The 21,078-nt window shown below is 42.0% G+C and overlaps 1 protein-coding gene across 1 annotated transcript; it reads left to right on the top strand.

The window, feature by feature from the left end:
* The first annotated feature begins 8,428 nt into the window (after nt 1-8,428).
* On the top strand, nt 8,429-20,313 carry fem1c (fem-1 homolog c). The gene is made up of 2 exons (XM_067982980.1): nt 8,429-9,023; nt 17,848-20,313. The coding sequence occupies exons 1-2, from the start codon at nt 8,480-8,482 to the stop codon at nt 19,155-19,157; spliced, it is 1,854 nt and encodes a 617-aa protein (XP_067839081.1). The 5' UTR covers nt 8,429-8,479; the 3' UTR covers nt 19,158-20,313.
* Nucleotides 20,314-21,078: the final 765 nt, after the last annotated feature.

Below are 21,078 nucleotides of genomic sequence, written 5' to 3'. Positions count from 1 at the left end.
TTCATTGTTATGAAAGTTTCCTTTGATGTTTGGAGAATTTACTCAGTTTTATGCCAGTTTCTCTCATTTCTGACCTCTTCTGCTAAACCATGACTTTGCAGCCTGCAAACATCTGTCAAGACTTGTGGAAAAGACAAAGAGCTGAGAGACTCAATGACATTATAAAGATAAATATGCCAGATATTGGAAGCAAGATACAAAAAATAAAGATGAACAAAGAATCCGTATCGTTGTTTTCTAAAACCCAGACATCTTGACATGGGATCAAATTGAGAAAACATCCTCCAAGGAGTCAGCATCAGGGTTAGGCTTTAAACCATTTGTGAGGCGGCAGCAGCTTCTGACAAGGCAACTAAGTAGCCAGGTAAACCTATCTCCAAAACTAAACGCCTCTCCGTGTGAATGTTCAACGCCCTTTCTTCCAGGTTCTGATGCTGCCTTCTTTCAAAATGGATCTGCATTGGTGCTTGACTTGTAGCCTTGGAATACTACCCCAGTTTGGATTAAGTCACAGATGTAATCAAATCTGACCTACCCAGGAGAAGCAGGGATACATTTTTCTCTCATTTTGATGCAGTTAAAATTCAGAGAGGGTCTGTTTCAGGCATATGCCTGTAGACTTCAGTCATACCACGTGATTCTGTTCCCTATGACTGGCTGACCAAAAACCAGTGGTAAAATCCAGCTGGAGTGCCTAAGCTGGACTCAGAGAATGAAGGCTAACACTCTGTCTCTCTCCTGTGTATTGATCTTCAATGAGAATGGCAGAATGTAGAATCTGTGCATATATGGAAGATACATTCATTCACCAGGCCAGATACAGGGTCAATCTTGTTTAATAAATTGAATGCCGAAGTAGCCACTCATTTTAAAATTTGCGACCTGTGAATCCTGCAAGACCAGGAAGATTCAAATAAAAATGAGTTTCAGAACCCCAACATCTGATGTATATTTTTATACAGCCTAATCTTCTTATTGGGAAAGATAAGCTAATGGGAGTATGCCATCAATAAAAATCCCATGCCAGTTATAATAAACAAGCTGTGGAGGTTCTTGATTACAGAACCCATTTCATTAGATTTTTATGAACTCCTCTGCTGAGCTTATAGTTTCAAATTCAGATTTGGCCATCCCCATGAATTTATAATCCAATGTCTTAAAAGTGTGATTCTATACCTTGCAACATCACAGTATTGTACAATTAGATTGCACATAGGCGTTCTGACAAAAGTTCATCGATCTGAAACGTTAACTCTGTTTCTCTCTCCACAGATGTTGCCTGACCTGTTGAGTATTTCCTGCATTTTATGTTTTTATTACAGCATTGTACAAGCCTTAGAGCATGTTTTGGAATTTGTTTTAACTATTTTTCTACAGAAAGGATTTGGAAGAAGAATTACTTTCAATGCTGGGTTTTGAAAGCAGAGTGTATTCACACAAGTTAAAGAAAGGACTCTGAGATCAAAGGCAATTAAGATGCTAATACCCACAGTCTGTAATTAATAAGCAACTTGTTAGATTGTCTCTGCAATCTAATTGTATTGGAAAGTCTTTGATCCCCTTTCTGGCTGTGAACAGTGAAAGATATAACACAGAAACAAAAACACAGGAAGGCAATCAGGTTTTTTAAACAGAATGCTGTGAGGCAGTCAGGGTTTGAGAAGGTTGAAATGCAGGACAGTAGTTAGAAATCATTATGTTTAAGTCAAACCAGATAATTTGATGATGTAGCGAAACATACATTTTTTTTGCATTATTATGCAAAGAACTAATTGAACTGAGTGAATCATAACTGTCACTCATTGTGAAATAAAGCAGCTTAATGGTTCATATCAAGTCTCACCTCACCAAGTATTTGGTTGGTCCACCTTCGAAGAGATTGAAGAAGTACACATGCAAAAGATGTGAATATCTGGTTCAGGTCACAAGGGGTACTAAGGTTATAGACCTGGTTTAGGCTATCACACAAGTAGACATAGGGTAGCGTGTGTCAGTTCCCATATAGGAGTAACTGCCGTCACTGAACCCGAGAAGGTATCCGCGGCATACCTAAATTCGTAAAGCGAATTGCCAAATATCATTTGTTGAGGAAATTGTAGATACGAACAGGTAGCAGAGATCAGTATTGTGAATCCATTCTGATCGGAAACACAATGCACTGTTATTGAGAAAATGGGGTAGATCTTGACTTTGGGTGATGGTGTAAAACGGGTGATAGCGAGTCGGCAGCCCATTTTAGATCTCTCCCCATTATTAGCTACCACCCGCTTTACACTGTCATACAAAGTCAAGATCTACCCCAATGTTTCAAGTAGTTCAACTTCTGCTCCAAGATTCCTGAGATACTTATGTCATGGACACCATGATAGTCCATAAATCCATCCAGTTATGCTGATTTATCTGTCTAAAAATATCTGGAGCAGTCCCTGGCATTCAAAACTGGTTGCTAGTTTGTGAGGTCAGCTGTTCAGTTGAAACTCTGTGTAGGAAGCACTGGTAGGAGGATACTTAACAGATTCAACAGTCACTGCAATCTGATCCATAGACATTTGAGTCAAATAGCAACAGCCAGAAATGGTTTTATTTGATTTTTATTTAAAATGTTTGAAAATGTTCAGATTTACAAAACAAAGCATATAGAAACCATGGAGAATGACAATTCCATGGACAAGATAAAATGAATCAAACAAGGGGGAGGGGAATGTCATACAATGCAGTTGGACTGTAAGGGTGGAGATTGAGTCCGTGCAAACCCATTTCAGAGTGACCAAGGAGATGTCATCAGAAAATGAACAGAAGGGTTCTATTTATCAGATACAGCAAGACAAAGTAGTCATAGAGGAAAAGAAGCAAGGATGGATAAAGGCATCACTGCTCCCGTTACAAGAATATGCCGTAATTAGAAAAGGAATTGGTTTTAATCTGCTACCTTTAGTCTAATCACCTATGCTTAGGTATTGATTTTAAAAATATACACGTGTATACATTTTTAAAAACAAACTTAGCAGACTATAGCTTGCATCCTAAATGCTCAAATATTAATCATCTTCGCACCAGTTTCCAACCACTGTGTCTGTGTGCTTATTTTAAAACCACCTCCATTTTATTTATAAAAACTTAAATGTGAGAATGCATTTTTCAGACTTCATTATATGATTTTATCCCAGAATGTGTCTTTTTAAGGAACTTTGTGTCCATAAACATATTGGCCCAGATTTGCTCGAGCAGGGCATCTCGCAGCGTGCCCTGTTAGTTACATTTTTACTGAAGGGTGAGCTTTAACTTGAAAATTCTTTGGCCTGTAAGTTGCTGGAAGTGCAAGCTGATAACGGTGTGAGGAGAGCAACGGGGCTTCTGGGACCTTCGTGAACAACAGGACCAGCAGTCCATTTCCTTAATCAATGAGATTTAAGGATTGAGAAACAGTGGAACTACGAAAAGGATGGTGAACTAGAGTCAAATGAAGTACAGAATGAGAAATGAAGAGGGAAAGAAAAATTGGATTAAGAGAGAGAAAAAGAGACATAAAGGAAAAGTAAGAAAAAATTAAAACATTTTAAATTTAAAACTTGAAAAATCTCTAACAACAATGTATTACCTGTAGGAATGAGACTCCACAGTTTAAATCGTTCCCTTTCTGGCCTGGAGAAGTTGATTGGCATTGCAGGAATATAAAACTCCTCATTAAAAAGGTACTTATGCTGTTAATTGCTAGCCCCAACTTTCTGCAGCAAGTTTAATGGGCAATCAATGTGCAAATATAGCAACTTCACAAAACTCACGGGAGGTTGAGGGCAAGCTGCTGTTTTCATGAGGCTAACAGCGAAGCAAATAGTCCAGCAACTTGTGGCGATTCGCAATTCACAATTCACAGGGTATCTCTTCCTCGCCACAAGTTGCTGGACAATTTACACATGAATAACGATGAGCACCATTAAACTCAATGTTATTTTAAATTTTGGGCCCATTATTTTCAATGTTTGGCACAATGTTTTTTTTTATTCGTTCATGGGATGTGGGCGTCGCTGGCGAGGCCGGCATTTATTGCCCATCCCTAAATGCCCTTGAGAAGGTGGTGGTGAGCCGCCTTCTTGAACCGCTGCAGTCCGTGTGGTGAAGGTTCTCCCACAGTGCTGTTAGGAAGGGAGTTCCAGGATTTTGACCCAGCGATGATGAAGGAACGGCGATATATTTCCAAGTCGGGATGGTGTGTGATTTGGAGGGGAACGTGCACGTCGTGTTGTTCCCATCCTGCTGCTCTTGTTCTTCCAGGTGGTAGAGGTCACGGGGTTGGGAGGTGCTGTCGAAGAAGCCTTGGCAAGTTGCTGCAGTGCATCCTGTGGATGGTACACACTGCAGCCACTGTGCGCCGGTGGTGAAGGGAGTGAATGTTTCGGGTGGTGGATGGGGTGCCAATCAAGCGGGCTGCTTTGTCCTGGATGGTGTCGAGCTTCTTGAGTGTTGTTGGAGCTGCACACATCCAGGCAAGTGGAGAGTATTCCATTACACTCCTGACTTGTGCCTTGTAGATGGTGGAAAGGCTTTGGGGAGTCAGGAGGTGAGTCACTCGCCGCAGAATACCCAGCCTCTGACCTGCTCTCGTAGCCACAGTATTTATATGGCTGGTCCAGTTAAGTTTCTGGTCAATGGTAACCTCCAGGATGTTGATGGTGGGGGATTCAGCGATGGTAATGCTGGTGAATGTCAAGGGGAGGTGGTTAGACTCTCTCCTGTTGAAGATGGTCATTGCGTGGCACTTGTGTGGCGTGAATGTTACTTGCCACTTATCAGCCCAAGCCTGGATGTTTTTCAGGTCTTGCTGCATGCGGGCTCGGACTGCTTCATTATTTGAGGGGTTGCGAATGGAACTGAACACTGTGCAGTCATCAGTGAACATCCCCATTTCTGACCTTATGATGGAGGGAAGGACATTGATGAAGCAGCTGAAGATGGTTGGGCCCAGGACACTGCCCTGAGGAACTCCTGCAGCAATGTCCTGGGGCTGAGATGATTGGCCTCCAACAACCACTACCATCTTCCTTTGTGCTGGGTATGACTCCAGCCACTGGAGAGTTTTCCCCCTGATTCCCATTCACTTCAATTTTACTAGGGCTCCTTGGTGCCACACTCGGTCAAATGCTGCCTTGATGTCAAGGGCAGTCACTCTCGCCTCACCTCTGGAATTCAGATCTTTTGTCCATGTTTGGACCAAGGCTGTAATGAGGTCTGGAGCCGAGTGGTCCTGGCGGAACCCAAACTGAGCATCGGTGAGCAGATTATTGGTGAGTAAGTGCCGCTTGATAGCACTGTCGACGACACCTTCCATCACTTTGCTGATGATTGAGAGTAGACTGATGGGGCGGTAATTGGCCGGATTGGATTTGTCCTGCTTTTTGTGGACAGGACATACCTGGGCAATTTTCCACATTGTCGGGTTGATGCCATTGTTGTAGCTGTACTGGAACAGCTTGGCTAGAGGCGCAGCAAGTTCTGGAGCACAAGTCTTCAGCACTAAAGCCGGGATGTTGTCGGGGCCCATAGCCTTTGCTGTATCCAGTGCACTCAGCCGTTTCTTGATATCACGTGGAGTGAATTGAATTGGCTGAAGACTGGCTTCTGTGATGGTGGGGATATCGGGAGGAGGCCGAGATGGATCATCCACTCGGCACTTCTGGCTGAAGATGGTTGCAAACGCTTCAGCCTTGTCTTTTGCACTCACGTGCTGGACTCCGCTATCATTGAGGATGGGGATGTTTACAGAGCCTCCTCCTCCTGTTAGTTGTTTAATTGTCCACCACCATTCACGACTGGATGTGGCAGGACTGCAGAGCTTTGATCTGATCCGTTGGTTGTGGAATCGCTTAGCTCTGTCTATAGCATGTTGCTTCCGCTGTTTAGCATGCATGTAGTCCTGAGTTGTAGCTTCACCAGCTTGGCACCTCATTTTTAGGTATGCCTGGTGCTGCTCCTGGCATGCTCTTCGACACTCCTCATTGAACCAGGGTTGATCCCCTGGCTTGTTGGTAATGGTAGAGTGAGGAATATGCTGGGCCATGAGGTTACAGATTGTGCTGGAATACAATTCTGCTGCTGCTGATGGCCCACAGCACCTCATGGATGCACAGTTTTGAGCTGAATCTATCCCATTTAGCACAATGGTAGTGCCACACAACAAGTTGGATGGTGTCCTCAGTGCGAAGACGGGACTTCATCTCCACGAGGACTGTGCAGTGATCACTCCTACCAATAGTGTCATGGAAAGATGCATCTGCGACAGGTAGATTGGTGAGGACGAGGTCAAGTAGGTTTTTCCCTCGTGTTGGTTCGCTCACCATCTGCCGCAGGACCAGTCTGGCAGCTGTGTCCTTCAGGACACGGTCAGTCGTGGTGCTACCGAGCCACTCTTGGTGATGGACATTGAAGTCCCCCACCCAGAGTACATTTTGTGCCCTTGCTACCCTCAGTGCTTCCTCCAAGTGGTGTTCTACATGGAGGAGGACTAATTCATCAGCTGAGGGAGGGTGTTAGGTCGTAATCAGCAGGCGTTTTCCTTGCCCATGTTTGACCTGATGCCATGAGATTTCGTGGGGTCCAGAGTCAATGTTGAGGATTCCCAGGGCCACTCCCTCTTGACTGTATATCACTGTACCGCCACCTCTGGTGGGTCTGTCCTGCCGGTGGGACAGGACATACCCAGGGATGGTGATGGAAGAGTCTGGGACGTTGGCTGAAAGGTATGATTCTGTGAGTATGGCTGTGTCAGGCTGTTGCTTGACTAGTCTGTGGGACAGCTCTCCCAATTTTGGCACAAGTCCCCAGATGTTAGTTAGGAGGGCTTTGCAGGGTCGACGGGTCTTGGTTTGCCTTTGTCGTGTCCGGTGCCTAGTGGTGCAGTGCCAGGTGGTCCGTCCGGTTTTATTCTTATTATGACTTTTCATGGTGAGATTTTACAACTAAGTGGCTTGCTAGGCCATTTCAGAGGGTGATTAAGAATCAACCACATTGCTGTGGGTCTGGAGGCACATATAGACCAGACCTGGTAAGGACAGCAGGTTTCCTTCCCTAAAGGGAAGGACAATCCGGTAGTTTCATGGCCACCATTACTGATACTAGCTTCTTTTATTCAATTAATTAAATTTAAATTCCCCAGCTGCTGTGGCGGGATTTGAACTCATGATTCTGGATTATTAGTCTAGGCCTCTGGATTGCCGGTCCAGTAACATAACCACGATGCCACCGTACAAAACTTAGCAAATTAAATATTATTATCCATGCCCACCGGTTGTGGAAGGCCTCAAGCGTGCCAGCGGATACCACGTGCTCCCTCTCCAGGGCCACCCAGGCATGGACAAGACATGGGAGACTCCTAAACATGGTAATGGGTACGTGCATCAGGAATCCAGTTTTCTAAAAGTAATCATCCAACATTCACTATTTAGCCTAATATGAGAAATGAACAGTTGGGTGAGGTACTGGATGGTGGAGCAACGTGAATCAGCAACATTAAGGTAGGAAAGGGAAGAAAATTGGAGACAAAGAAAAGTTTAAAAAGCTTTAGGACACAGAAGAAAAAATGAAATTCGACTAAGTATAGTGATTTGTTTTTCTTTAGGAACAGTACACTAGATGGTGCTCAACTTCGTCGATTTTCTATGACACTTTTTTCCAATCAGGCACATTTTTAAACGACTACGGTTGCAAGGTCTTTACCGCTGGCCTCTCCCTGAGAGCCCCGCCCCTACACTTCTCGCGCTTTCCTATTGGCTCTTCGACACCATAGAAACCGGATCTCTGTTTCCGTCATAATCGACAGCGTTCGCTTTCAAAACCAACCTCTCCACGGCGTCATCCATTATTGGCTGCTCCGCTTTTCAATTAAAGAAAAGTTCAACTTCCGCTAATAAAGTTAGGTTGACGGTCTCCATTTGCCCCTCTCCGCAATGAACTCATTTCAAAAAATCCTGCTTGGTGTTGGTTGTTAAGAAGGAGAGAGAGAGAAAAAAAAAATCGACAACCTGCCGAGTGGTTGAAGAGACATCCGATTACCGTCGAGATTTACTTTTTTAAATTAAAGATCAGCTAGAGCGGTTTAAAAAAAAAATAAAAAAGAAATGCGCCCGAGGTAACTGGCGAGAAAGAAAGAAAGAGAGAGAGAGAGAGAGAGACGTGAGGGGGGAAAAAAGTTCAGGCAAGGAAAGCCCTCGAGCCGGAGCGCGAGGGAGGGAGGAAGGCGGCGGTTGGGAAGCACGAGCCGTGGAATCGGGAGATAAAGGAGGAGCTCGCGGGAGCCGGGCGGAAGGTTCGAAATAAAGAACGAGCCGTGGAATCGGGAGCAGGAGCCGGGAGCGAGCGAGGATTTGAATATCGCCCCGGGAGGAGGAGGAGGAGGAGCGGGAGGTTTGGTGGTGGTGGTGGTGGTGGGGGGGAAGAGAGAGCGCGGGCGCACGAGGGGCAGGCGGAGCGCTCCGAGCGGCTGAGGATGGACTTCAAGACGGCGGTGTTCAACGCGGCCCGCGACGGCAAGTTACGGCTGCTGCAGAAGTTGCTGACCGCTAAGAGCCCGGAAGAGGTGTCGGCGCTGGCGGCCGAGAAGACCAACGGTGCCACGGCCCTTTTGATGGCGGCTCGTTACGGTCACTTGGACGTGGTGGTTTACTTGCTGGAGCAGTGCGGCGCCGACGTGGAGCTCGGCGGATCGGTCAATTTCGACGGCGAGACGATCGAAGGGGCGCCGCCGCTGTGGGCAGCTTCGGCCGCGGGCCATCTGACGGTGGTGAGGTCGCTGCTGGAACACGGCGCTTCGGTCAACAACACGACCCTGACTAACTCGACCCCGCTGAGGGCCGCCTGCTTCGATGGTCACCTGGACATCGTCACGTACCTGATCGAGCACCACGCCGACATGGAGGTGGCCAACAGGCACGGCCACACCTGCCTCATGATCTCCTGCTACAAGGGTCACCGGGAGATCGCCAAGTATCTGCTGGAGAAAGGGGCCGATGTCAACAGGAAGAGCGTCAAAGGTACCCGGCCAGAAAGGCCTTTTCTCCGCTCTCTTCCCCTCCCCCCCTCCCCGGGCCCTTTTCTTCGCTCTCCCCCTCTCTCTGGCCCTTTTCTCCCCCTCTCTTCTCCCCTCTCTGGCCCCTTTTTGTCTGCTCTCTGAGCTGAAGTCGGGTCACTCAGGCCCAACTTCTGGTTGTTTTTATAAACCACTTCCCGTAACGGTCTGGTGTGATTCCCAGCGCGGCATCGAGCGCTCCGCTGGGCTCTGGAATGACTTACCGGTCAATGCGGGGCTCGACGCTGGAAAAGTTATCAGAATTTTAAAAATACTTTAATTTTTCGGATTTAAGTGTTTAGGTTAATTTTGAGTCTTGATTCTCGTCTTCAAACAGTTTAGAAATGTAAGTGTCTATTTAAAGGACGAGTAAAATGAGCAGGAATGAGGACACTGTTACTTGAATAATTTTTTTCCCCCATACGGGTTAAGCGTACATCTTTCGACTCCTTTCTGTCAATTTGGGGGAAAATGAGTCACTTAAATTCAGATTTTTTCCAAGTTTGTTTTAATTCACTCAATTTAGTGATTTTCGTAGTTTAGCTTGACTTTCTAGAAGGAGGGGTTGCGCGATGTTAAAACAACCAAAATGTCAGGAAGACTTGCTGCGAGGTCCATTAGCCCTCATCATTTTAAGAAACTACAATGTCACAAAAGGATTTCCAGCACGACTGTCCTTCATCTTCATACTTAGTTAGATGGTAATTGAAATATTTGTAGGGTGTGTTTCGTACGTACTTTAACGGATGAATGAGTGAAATGAATCAAAGGTAGAAATTACACTCTTGTACAATGAACTGTTTGTTGCCTTGTGTATATAGTCGATAGTGACTTATTTACATGGGCCCCGGACCATTTTGAAGATAACTTTTCAAAATGCTGGAAATTAAATAGTGTGTGTGGTGCAAACAAAATGTTTATTAATTGCATTACTGGTGCAATAGATGTATCAAAATACTCTGCTTTCCCCCTTCCCCCCCCCCAAAAAAAAAAGGTGCTCCTGGTATGCTGGTAAATTGTCAACACGATGTCTGCATGAAGGTGCATTGATATGTTAAGTGTAAATTTAGACTTTCCTGCATTAAGTTCAGTCCATGTAAGTGCTCCATGTCACCTGGCTTGCCAGGGACTTGGATGCGGCCAACTGGTAACAGTTTCTTTTACTGCTGCTGTAAAATAGTTCAATATTCTATAGATGGTTTATTTATATTGAATCCTTTATGTATGTTAGTCAAATTAAGTTTGCTTTAAAGTAAGCCAATATAAAATACTTTTATATCAGAGAAAGGATGTCTACAGACTAAGTTTCCAAAAGCAAAGCATTCATAAGTGATGGTTCAGATTTTAAAAAAAATCTGCATTAATGTTGTTTGTACAAATGATCACAGTCCATGTAAGCCATACTTTTCAGATTGTGTTTTTATAGTTGCTTTGGGGAAGTTTGTTTGCCCAGTCACAACATATGGTTCTCCCTTTTCTCCCATTTCCCTTGCTGTCTTTTCCTCCTCCTCTCTTCTCCCCCACAAGCAACCAGCCTAAACAAATTTTTAGATTTGCTTTCTTCCATGAAAGAATGGCAGTGTGTATGACCCAGTTATCCCATTAAATTACATTGTAGCATAATTTCATAATGTAGAGTTTCTCAAGTGATAGGGGAATTTGAACTCCCTTTCCCTCTCCATTCAAGTAGTCAGTCATTTAAGGGTTAACACATGAAACTCTGGACTAATTTCCAGAAGTACACTGCATTTATTTCATATAAGTTGCTACCTATTCTCTTGTGTGAAAGTTGAATGTTGAGCTCACCAACAACTCATTGGTAGGGCCAATGACGCAATGGTGACTATAAATAGGTTAAATTCCATGGGGTTCTGGGATTGTTACAAGTGTTTGGGGGCTTGAATTGCTTAATTGTTCTGTGGAAAACCATAAATTATGATTTTTCATTTGCTATAAAGTCCGCAGTGTTCACTGAACCATGCAAAACAGGAAGGCCCCAGGTCTGACCATGCTTGGGCAGCAGTGGTATTTCAATTGACCTCTGCACCCCTCTGTTACAGAGAGGGATGTCTCGACATGGGTTCCTTTCCTACTGTCCAGTTTGTTTGTGTGCGTGTACTAAAGATTGTACTTAGTTTGGTTCCCCCTCCCCCCAAAAACAAACTCAAAAAAAGGTTAACCAAGATAGACTGGTGACATTACACACAGACTGGCTATTGGAGGGCACCTGCCCATGTAATTTTGTGACCAGTATTCCCCCCAGCCCTCTCTTTCAGGAGAGCACGGCAGTAAATATGAATGGAAATCCAGTCCAGTTTAAATGTCATGGGAGTTAATGGGTTAAACCAACTCAGCAAATTTTAACCAACGTTTTTTAAAAAATTGACACTTTTGCAAATGTGACACAGCGTACAGGAGAATGCCAATACTACTAAAATCAGTTTATGCAATCATTTCCCAGCATCTTTACTTCTAATATAGTGAATTGTGGTAATAGATTTTTTTATTGTATACCAGTCAAAGAAGCATAGCTTAAAAGTGGATTGTGTAAATTTTAATTCCGTTGCATTGCTGCAGTTAAAGGAATAATCCAGAATAAGACACTAATTTATTTATCCTTGAGTTTGTGAAATACAGCTACCACTTGTATATAATGAAATAAAATTGTTAATCAGCCACAGGATGGCTGGCTGCCAACTATGGCTGCTATTTTTTCAGTACTTTTGATACTGTACTAAAACCTGTAATGCTTTGCTTAGCCTTGATTACCAGCACTGAACTCCTGTTCAAAGTAACCAGTTGTGTGTTTTTAAACGGAGAGGGCAAATAACTTTCCACACAGTAGTTTGGATGTGTGATATGTCTTGAGGCTTAAATTTGATTCATGCCCTTTTCAGTACTTCAGATTTTGCCATGAAAAAAATCTTATTTGCATAACAATGTTTTTTTGCCACAATGGCTTAGTGGTACAGTGGGATCTAGCATTTTGTCACTAAAATGTGGAAGAGTACGGATGTGTGAAATGTTCATACCAGGTCCACTTGAACTATGACAAACGCTGAGCAGTGCAATTAGATTTAATCCTTCCAAATTTTTTCTCTTACTCCTTGCACTCTTTCATCCCCTCCCGTGTGAAACTTACCCGTTGACTGCGACACAAGATGACTTGCAAAGCTATTACACTGCACGTAGAGTTCTATTTTATTACAAAGGAAGGGAGAATTATGTGCAATGCAGTATATAAAGTGCACCAGTGGTCTATTTGTAATGGAGATCTGTCCAGCTGGTACTAGATGCCTAGCACTTTCTGTTCATTGCTTCTTCCCCCACAAAAAATGTAAAATCAGTGGAAATGCTTACCAAATTTGCAAAATGAGGAGGTGAAAGATGATGATCAATCTTTTAATACTACATTAACTGGTGTCTGTCTGGATCATTTGGTAGCATTTGCTCCTTAGTCATAAGCTTGTGTAATAAGGGCCCCCTCCAGACTTTGTTCTCTGGGTTGATATTCCAGTGCAGTCCTGAAGACATGCTATCCTTTGAATGAAAAGCTCAACAGAGGCCCCATCTACCTGTTCAGGTGGATGTTAGTGTCATATGATCTTTTTGAAGAGCAGGGAATTGACTAGACTAACTTTTTTTTAAAAAAAACTTGTGGTCCATCTCAATGCTGTTGGATGTGATTTTGAAAATTGGCTGCTGAGTTTGACTTTGTAACAGCTGAAAAATAATGTGGAGTGCTCTGAGACATTTCTCTGGCATGATGAGGCTCTGTGCCCTTTTGTTCTATATTACCCATCATTCTCGCATCACTATATTTTCTAATTGCAAGGTTACAAACTTATTCATTTTATTTTGTCATTCCATTTGCTTGGGACATGTACCTTCCTCTTCTGTGAGGTTGGGTTGCAAGCTTTTGTCAATGCAGCTATATAATTGACTGCCAGAATGACTGGCAGCTGCTGTCCTGCAGCAATAATGTAGTACCTGGTTTCTGCATGGTGTTTACCCAACTTGGCAATTGCTTAGTTGAAATTGGGCCCCTTCATATGAGTAATCGGTGCCATTCTAGGTCCTGTCAATCTGCAGTGCAATGTATTGGAGTTTCAGGGCATCATGCTATGTTTTTAGGGAGGGGGAACCTAAGTGGCTTGATCCTTCAAGTATAATAAATGGGATGAAGTCACAAAGGTAAGTTTAGTTTTGCTCCATATGACCTTCACAGAAGCTTTTGGTCTTTCTTTAGGTAGTTTATAAATTAGAAGATGGCAGTGGCTTTATTGCAGCAAGTTTTCCTCCTATTATGAAAAATTCTGTATTTTACAATAGTGAAAGTCTATGACTCCTTGTAGTCATAGATGCTGTTTTGAATATTATAAAATGGCAGTTTTTGATAGCCTTGGTGTGTATCATTGCTTGCAGCTTTGTAATTTCCTTCTATTTATCTTCAATTAGTTAATCTATTCCTAATGTCACGGCCACTGCTCCTTCTGCCTATATGCAATTTTAGTAAAAGTGAATGACTTTTTAAACTTTGGGATTAAAGAATACTTTAGAAAATGTACCATCACTCTTCCAGAAGAAACTTATATATTTTAATATTCTTGTGCTCAACCATGCCTGTTTCCAGATCAGCTGGACCATTAGAAAAAATTGTGAGCATCTGCTGCTGTCTAGGGAAACTGATTTGACAGGTGGGCGGGAATGTGCAGCTGCAGTATGTTGAGCCTGTTTCAATTCAAAAAGTAGCAGTGTTATTCAAGTTATATCTCACTTTTAAAATTGTGAAAGCTAATTGTATGGGGGGGGGGGGGGGAGAAAAGAGAGAAGAGCTCATGCATATAACTTGTTGCAAGCTTTCCTTTTTCATGATGGGAAAATTAATCCTTGCTTTCTGCCCTTGTGGAGATCTGATATTTTCGTTTGCACGAAGGAAGCAAAATTCATGCTGCAATAATGAATGGGCCAGAAAACAAATAAGTGCTTTGGATCATTGTTCGGGATGGAAAGGATAGTGGTGTCTACATGCTACCCCTCGGCGACATCATCTGAAAACAATGTCAGATTCCACATGTACGCTTACAACACCCAGCAATACCTCACCACCACCCCTCTGGTCCCCTCCACTGTCTATGATCTGTCACCCTATTTGATCCTGTTCTCACCTGATGTCCGGGGACACACATTTCCAGATGGTGTTGCTGTACAGCGATCATATGCAAAAACCCTGACTAATTATCCTCGTCCCTAACCCAGCAGCACTGAAGCCATATTGTAACAACTTACCACTAACCCCAGCTGAGATCAGGTAACTTAACACAATCTAGAGAGTGAATCCGATACTTTCTGTATGGCTTAGCAATTCAATGGATAAACTTACTAAGCCATCAAGAATATTACTTTGAAATTCTTTTAAAAAACTACAGTACAGCTGTAGTACAGTGCAAAAGTAAACAAACATCAGCTTAATAGCTTATTCCCAAAAAGTATAATACACATTGTGGCTGTTACTCTACAACAATGATGGGTAGTGAGCCAGACTACTGGACAGAAGGGTATACGATCACCTGTAGATCATTCGAACTGAACAAATATGGTATAAGATAGAAGGTATACATGAATCAAATCTGCTTTTACAGAGAACGTTTAGTAGGATGTATACTCCATGGAAGCAGCTGTATTTTCAACAAATTAATAATTCAGTTTAAAAAGTAGCCTTAAAATTAAACCGAAGATTCAGAAGTTACCACTATAGAATACTGCACTTGCGTTATATGCAAGAGAGCACTTTACAGGGAAACTTTATTCTGATTTTAAAATTTAACGATTATAAGATGTTTATTGGAATATGGTAGGAAGCGTAGAAATTTTCCTCTTGGCAAGCTTCTAATTTTTGTCTGGGTCATCAGGAAAAGTGGAGACCCTTAAAAATCAAGCAATTTGTCCCAGGGTGCTCTAGCAGCTACTAATGTGCTGACTTTAGAGCTGGCTACCTCTGACCAGAGAATTGTATGTGGAGTAAACAATGCAGATTTAGTGTTAGGTATCCTGGATCCTGTAACGAGGACCCTGCTAAGTCTTAAACTGTCTTTAATTAGCAGTGAAAGTACTTCCTTCAGTTGGTGGTACTGACAAAAACCACTTCTTAGGAGTCTTTCCTCCTTTGGAGGTGCCAATCCCAGCACTACCTCTATTAACAATAATGCTATACAATGCTCCCAAAGTCAGGGCTGCTACTAGTGGCAGTCCTGCAAGGTAAATAGCACTAGTTGCTAATTTGGCTGTAGAGCAATTGTCAATAGCAGTCAATAGAATAAGAATAGTCTTGTTCTATACGTTTGAACTTTATAATGACCTTTTTTCTTTACATTTTTCCCTTTTATCCAATATATAAACCTATGCCATGCAGTGTATTGGAGTTTCAGGGCATCATGCTATGTGTTTTTATGGAGGGGGAGGCTAAGTGGCTTGATCTTTTTAAGTGTAATACCTGGGATGAAGTCACAAAGGTGTGTTCAGTTTTGGTCCACATGACCTTCATAGCAAGCTTTTTATTGTCTGTCTTGGTAGTTTATAAATTAGAAGATGGCAGTGGCTTTATTGCAGCAAGTTTTTTTCCTGTTACGAAAAATTCTGTATTTCACAATAGTGAAAGTCTATAAACCTATGCCGCCTTAACTTCATCAATGTTGAACAGTGGATTTTAGAATTCATTTTTGCCATGGAGGTGGAAACAACACTGGCAGCAAAACAAAATACATTTGTCTAATATCCATATGTAATATAATTATCTGTATTTAAATCATTATAGAACAGATGAAGTGTACTGTAGACCCAGAAGTGGGTACTAGGTCCTGTGTACTTGCTATTGTGAAAATGCTTGTTGTATCTTTATCTTGTTGGGACTCTTATTTCTTGGCTTTAAAATCAAACCAGTGTTTCAGGGAGCTGAGTGGTGCAGTGGAATACACACTGGCCGTTTGACTTTGGGACCTGGGTTCAAATCCAGCCCAGATTGATCAGTTGAAATTCTGTTCTGCCTGTAAGGGTCCCATGTGAAATAAGTTTGCACTTTCACAATCCAGTTCCCAGTAGGCATGCGCCTACAACATAAATAAGAACATAAGAAATAGGAACAGGAGTAGGCCATATGGCCCCTTGATCCTGCTCCGCCAGTCACAGGATTATGGCTGATCTTCGTCCTCAACTCCACTTTCCTGTCCGATCCCCATATCCCTCGATTCCCTTAGGGTCCAAAAATCTATCGATCTCAGTCTTGAATGTACTTGACGACTGAGCATCCACAGCCCTCTAAGGTTGAGAATTCTAAAGATTCACAACCCTCTGAAAGAAGAAATTTCTCTTCATCTCGGTCCTAAATGGCCAATCCCTTATCCTGAGACTCTGCCCCTAGTTCTAGACTCTCCAGCCAGGAGAAACAGCCTCACAGCATCTACCTTGTCAAGCCCCCTCAGAATCTTATGTTTCAATGAGATCACCTCTCATTTTTCCAAACTCCAGAGAATATAGGCCTGTTCTGCTCAATCTCTCATAGGACAACCCTCACCCCAGGAATCAATCTAGTGAACCTTTGTTGCATAGCCTCTAAGGCAAGTATATCCTTCCTTAGATAAGGAGACCAAAACAGTACACAGTACTCCAGGTGTGGTCTCACCAAAACCCTGTACAATTATAGCAAGATTTCCTTACTCCTGTACTCCAACCCCTTTGCAATAAAGGCCAACATACCATTTGCCTTCCTAATTGCTTGCTGTACCTGCATGTTAACTTTGTGCTTCGTGCACAAGGACACCCAAATCCCTCTGAACACCAACATTTAATAGTTGCTCACCATTTTAAAAATTATTCTGATGCAACTACATTAATCGACAGCCTGGATGCTTGAAATAGAAAGAGTTCTATTCGGTGCTAACATCACTCTCCTTGTTCATGAAAAGAAATTAAATTGCAGGCTTCTATAAATGGATATTGTATTTGACATAAGTTTGTATTTAACTCAATTATAACTGATCTTTACCTCTTAAAGATTTTATTCTTGGATCTGGGTAGCTCACATTTTACAGGTCTTCTGGAAGAATTGTTCATTTAAAATTGATTCTTTACTCAGTGGTGAGAATGTGGAACTCGCTATCACATGGAGTGGTTGAAGCGATTAGTAATTAAGGGGAAGTTAGATAAGTGCATGAGGGAGAAAGCAATAGATGGATATGTTATGGTGAGATGAAGTAGTGGGAGAAGGCTTGTATGGAGCATAAACACTGGCATAGCCCTGTTGGGCCAAATTACCTGTTTCTATGCTGTTAATTCTATGTAAAATGGCAATGTATCTAAAGTTTTTTGTGAAAAAGCTGTAAAGAGTGGTCTTTATTTCTCCAAAAAAAATTCACCCTTAAGTATGTACCTATAAGGCACATGGAGATATTCAAATGCTTGATGCTAGAGTGCAATGTACAGAGGAGGATCCTGTCTTTTTGTTGGATGAATGTATTTGAAGGTTTTTTAAAAAAAATCTGGATTGATCAGGCTGGGCATGTGACTGACATTTTGTGCTTGAAATGTGTATTAAATTGCACACATCAAAATTGAGTGTTTTAAGTTGTTTCCATCCTCCTTTTGTATCCGTAATAACTTCATGTCAATATGTGACACTTAAAATTGAGAAGCTATTTTTTAAAAATATAAATTTAATGTTTTAAGAAGCATGAAATCTTTGCTATTAATGCTATTAATTAGTGATTGATTTTAATTCATTTTTCTCTTTAAAGGAAACACAGCTTTGCATGACTGTGCTGAGTCTGGGAGCCTGGAGATCATGAAGATGTTGCTTAAATATGGAGCCAAAATGGAGAAAGATGGCTATGGAATGACCCCACTGCTTTCAGCCAGTGTGACTGGTCACACCAACATCGTAGACTTCCTGACCCAGCACCCACAAACAAGTAAAATTGAACGTATTGATGCCCTAGAGCTACTAGGAGCCACATTTGTGGACAAGAAAAGAGACCTGTTGGGAGCTATGAAATACTGGAAGAAAGCTATGGACATGCGATACAACGATGGGGCAAATGTCCTCACTAAACCAGAGCCCCAGCAGTTGGTAATGGCTTATGATTATGCCAAAGAAGTAACCACCGGAGAGGAGCTGGAAGCCTTGATCGCTGATCCAGATGAGATGAGGATGCAGGCGCTGTTGATCAGGGAGAGAATACTGGGTCCTTCTCACCCTGATACCTCCTACTACATAAGATACAGAGGTGCTGTCTATGCCGATTCTGGCAATTTTGAAAGGTGCATCAACTTGTGGAAGTATGCATTGGATATGCAGCAGAATAATCTGGATCCACTGAGTCCCATGACAGCGAGCAGCTTGCTGTCTTTTGCTGAACTTTTTTCTTTTATGTTGCAAGACCGGACAAAAGGTGTCTTAGGAACTTCTGTGTCCTTCAATGATTTGATGGGAATATTGAGCAAGAGTGTCTATGAAATAGACCGAGCCATGAAGCAGGTACAGACCCCACCTGACTTGACACAGTTGAGCAAAGCCCTATCAATAATCCTTCATCTGATCTGTTTGTTGGAGAAAGTGAAATGCAGCTCTGAGCAGGAACATCTCAAGCGGCAAACTATCTACAGGTTTCTAAAACTGAACTCGCGAGGAAAAACTGGGTTTTCCCCACTTCACCTTGCAGTTGATAAAGACACTACTTCTGTAGGTCGCTATCCAGTTTGTAAATTTCCATCTTTGCAGGTCACTGCAATGTTGCTGGAGTGTGGAGCAGATTTCAATGCAAGAGACTTTGAGAACAACAGTCCATTGCACATTGCAGCACGTAACAATCACCCTGAGATCATGAATCTTCTAATTAAGGCGGGTGCACACTTCGACACCACAAACTCCCATAAACAGACTGCCTGTGATTTACTGGATGAGAAGGAAATGGGAAAAAACTTGATCCAGCCCATCAACCACACAACTTTGCAGTGTCTTGCTGCCCGTGCCATAGTAAAACACCAATTAGTTTACAAAGGACAGATCCCAGAAAAACTGGAGGCGTTTATTTTGCTCCATAGATGATCTGAACAATTTTTGGGTTAGTTTCTGGAATGTCTGTAAATATGGGAAGAAATTGGTCATGTGCTTTAGTTTTCATCTGCGCACTAAGAGATGTTGAATGGATTCAGCAGCTTTTAGTGAATTTTGTTGACTGCATGTTTTGTTTTGCCCCTTGGTCTCCTTGTACCCCAATTCATGCACAATGGTAATGCGTGTGTATGTATATAGTATATTGTATCTGTTCATCAGTATTTTAATGGATGCCTGATGCTGTATGTTGCTTTGCTTTTGGTTAATATTGGGATTGTTTATATTGTATTAATTTGGAGTTCCAGCAAAACTGCTGCCAAACTTGATTTTGCTCTAATATTTACTAGTAGCAGAATAATACTTTAAAGCTGACTTTTTAAATTCTCATTAGTGCTGATTAGTGTAGATGTAATATTCACACTTTATATAAAAAAAAACAACTTTCTGGCATTCTATTTTTTGACTCCGCACACTGTGGGCCATTATTCATCCTGCAAACTGTCAAAGCTGGCTTTAATATCAGCAATACCTTAATGCTTTTAAGTTTCCAGTGCAGTGGCTTGGAGAAAAGACTTCTGTGTTCACACATCACTATGCAGATACTGGAACTTGATTGGAACATTGGATATCTTTCTCATGCTTTTTTGTGGATTGCTCATTTATTTAAAAACTTTTTTCAAACCACATAAGGTATTCTGACCACTTACAATTGATGGAAGCACCTATAGGCTTTTTTGTATATAAATATAAACAGGGCTTTACCCTTGAGGTTGCTGCATTTGTCTCCTTTTTAATGTCTGTTACTGAGTGGAGTGAAAATATGAGCTAATGTATCTTAAAATGGAGATTTCAACAAGTCCTTTTTAATGGCTTTGTACAGCAAACTGAAGAGATTTGTTTTCTTTAGTTTGAAGAACAGCCTGCCTCCTACAAGATGTTTATAATTACCAGCTATTGCATCAAAGTAATTGATATGATACAGTATCCACATTACTGTTGTAACAGGAAGGGTGACATTTGAGGGTTAAGTTGGATTCAGGTAATTACTGTAATTCTGCACTTTACTGATACAAATAAGAATTATTATGGCACATTGGCCATGTAATGTCTTAAATGAAGCATTCACAATAAAATGCAAAAAACTGCACTTGCCTTTGCCAGTGTCAAATTGCTGTGTAGCCAACTGCTATTCATGGGGTGAAAAGGTTTCCATGCTGTAAAGGAATTGCTGTTTAATGTACTTGCAGCACATAGTATATAATCCATAGAATGGCTTTAGAATAACTTCCTTAAGAGAACACAACTGGAATTCACTTTTTAAAAACACTTTTTCAATTTTTTCCAGGATTGTATTGAATAAAAGTCACTTGTTAAATTAGTATTGCTTTACAGAATAGTTAACCATACTTTTCTTGCATGTAAAAGTCTATTTTTGGGTCTGGTTTTTGTGGTATGTCTATAAAGTTGTTGATCTTTTCAGGTGACTGTTGTAAATCTTCAGCTAATTTCTGCACTACTAAACTTTTCCTCTTTTTGCATTACCTACTTTGTTCTCATTTAAAAAAAAAATAAACCTGGTTTCAGATAGTTAAATTTCATTGTTAAGCTTCCCTGATCTCTGGCTGTGAGGACAGGCATGGTCATTTAAGTTTCTAAAGCGCCCACAAGGTACAGAGGAGTTCTTCAACACTTATGCCAGCTTGACATTGTACTGGAGTCAAATTCATGTGTTGAGCCCAACCAGCGCTAGTCAGCTTTTCTTTTGGAGGGGGAGGTGGAGAGAGAGGAGGGGTGGTAGAGAAAGAAATAGTCAGATAGGATCTATATTGTAATGATAAAACCATTTAACAGCAACATAAGCGAATGTATAACTGCACGGTAAGAAGTCTGTCCTAGATGAGTTGGGGGGTGG

This window comes from Heptranchias perlo, chromosome 4 (genome assembly GCF_035084215.1).
Source record: "Heptranchias perlo isolate sHepPer1 chromosome 4, sHepPer1.hap1, whole genome shotgun sequence".
Lineage (NCBI taxonomy): Eukaryota > Metazoa > Chordata > Chondrichthyes > Hexanchiformes > Hexanchidae > Heptranchias > Heptranchias perlo.
The sequence above is the reverse complement of the archived record's forward strand: the minus strand, read 5'-3'. Positions and strand labels throughout refer to the sequence as shown.

Bases quoted from the DNA above. Each gene is read 5' to 3' on its own strand.
- fem1c (XM_067982980.1), top strand. From the start codon at position 8,480: ATGGACTTCAAGACGGCGGTGTTCAACGCGGCCCGCGACGGCAAGTTA. The intron at 9,024-17,847 runs GTACCCGGCCAG...TTCTCTTTAAAG, and splicing joins CAACAGGAAGAGCGTCAAAG to GAAACACAGCTTTGCATGAC.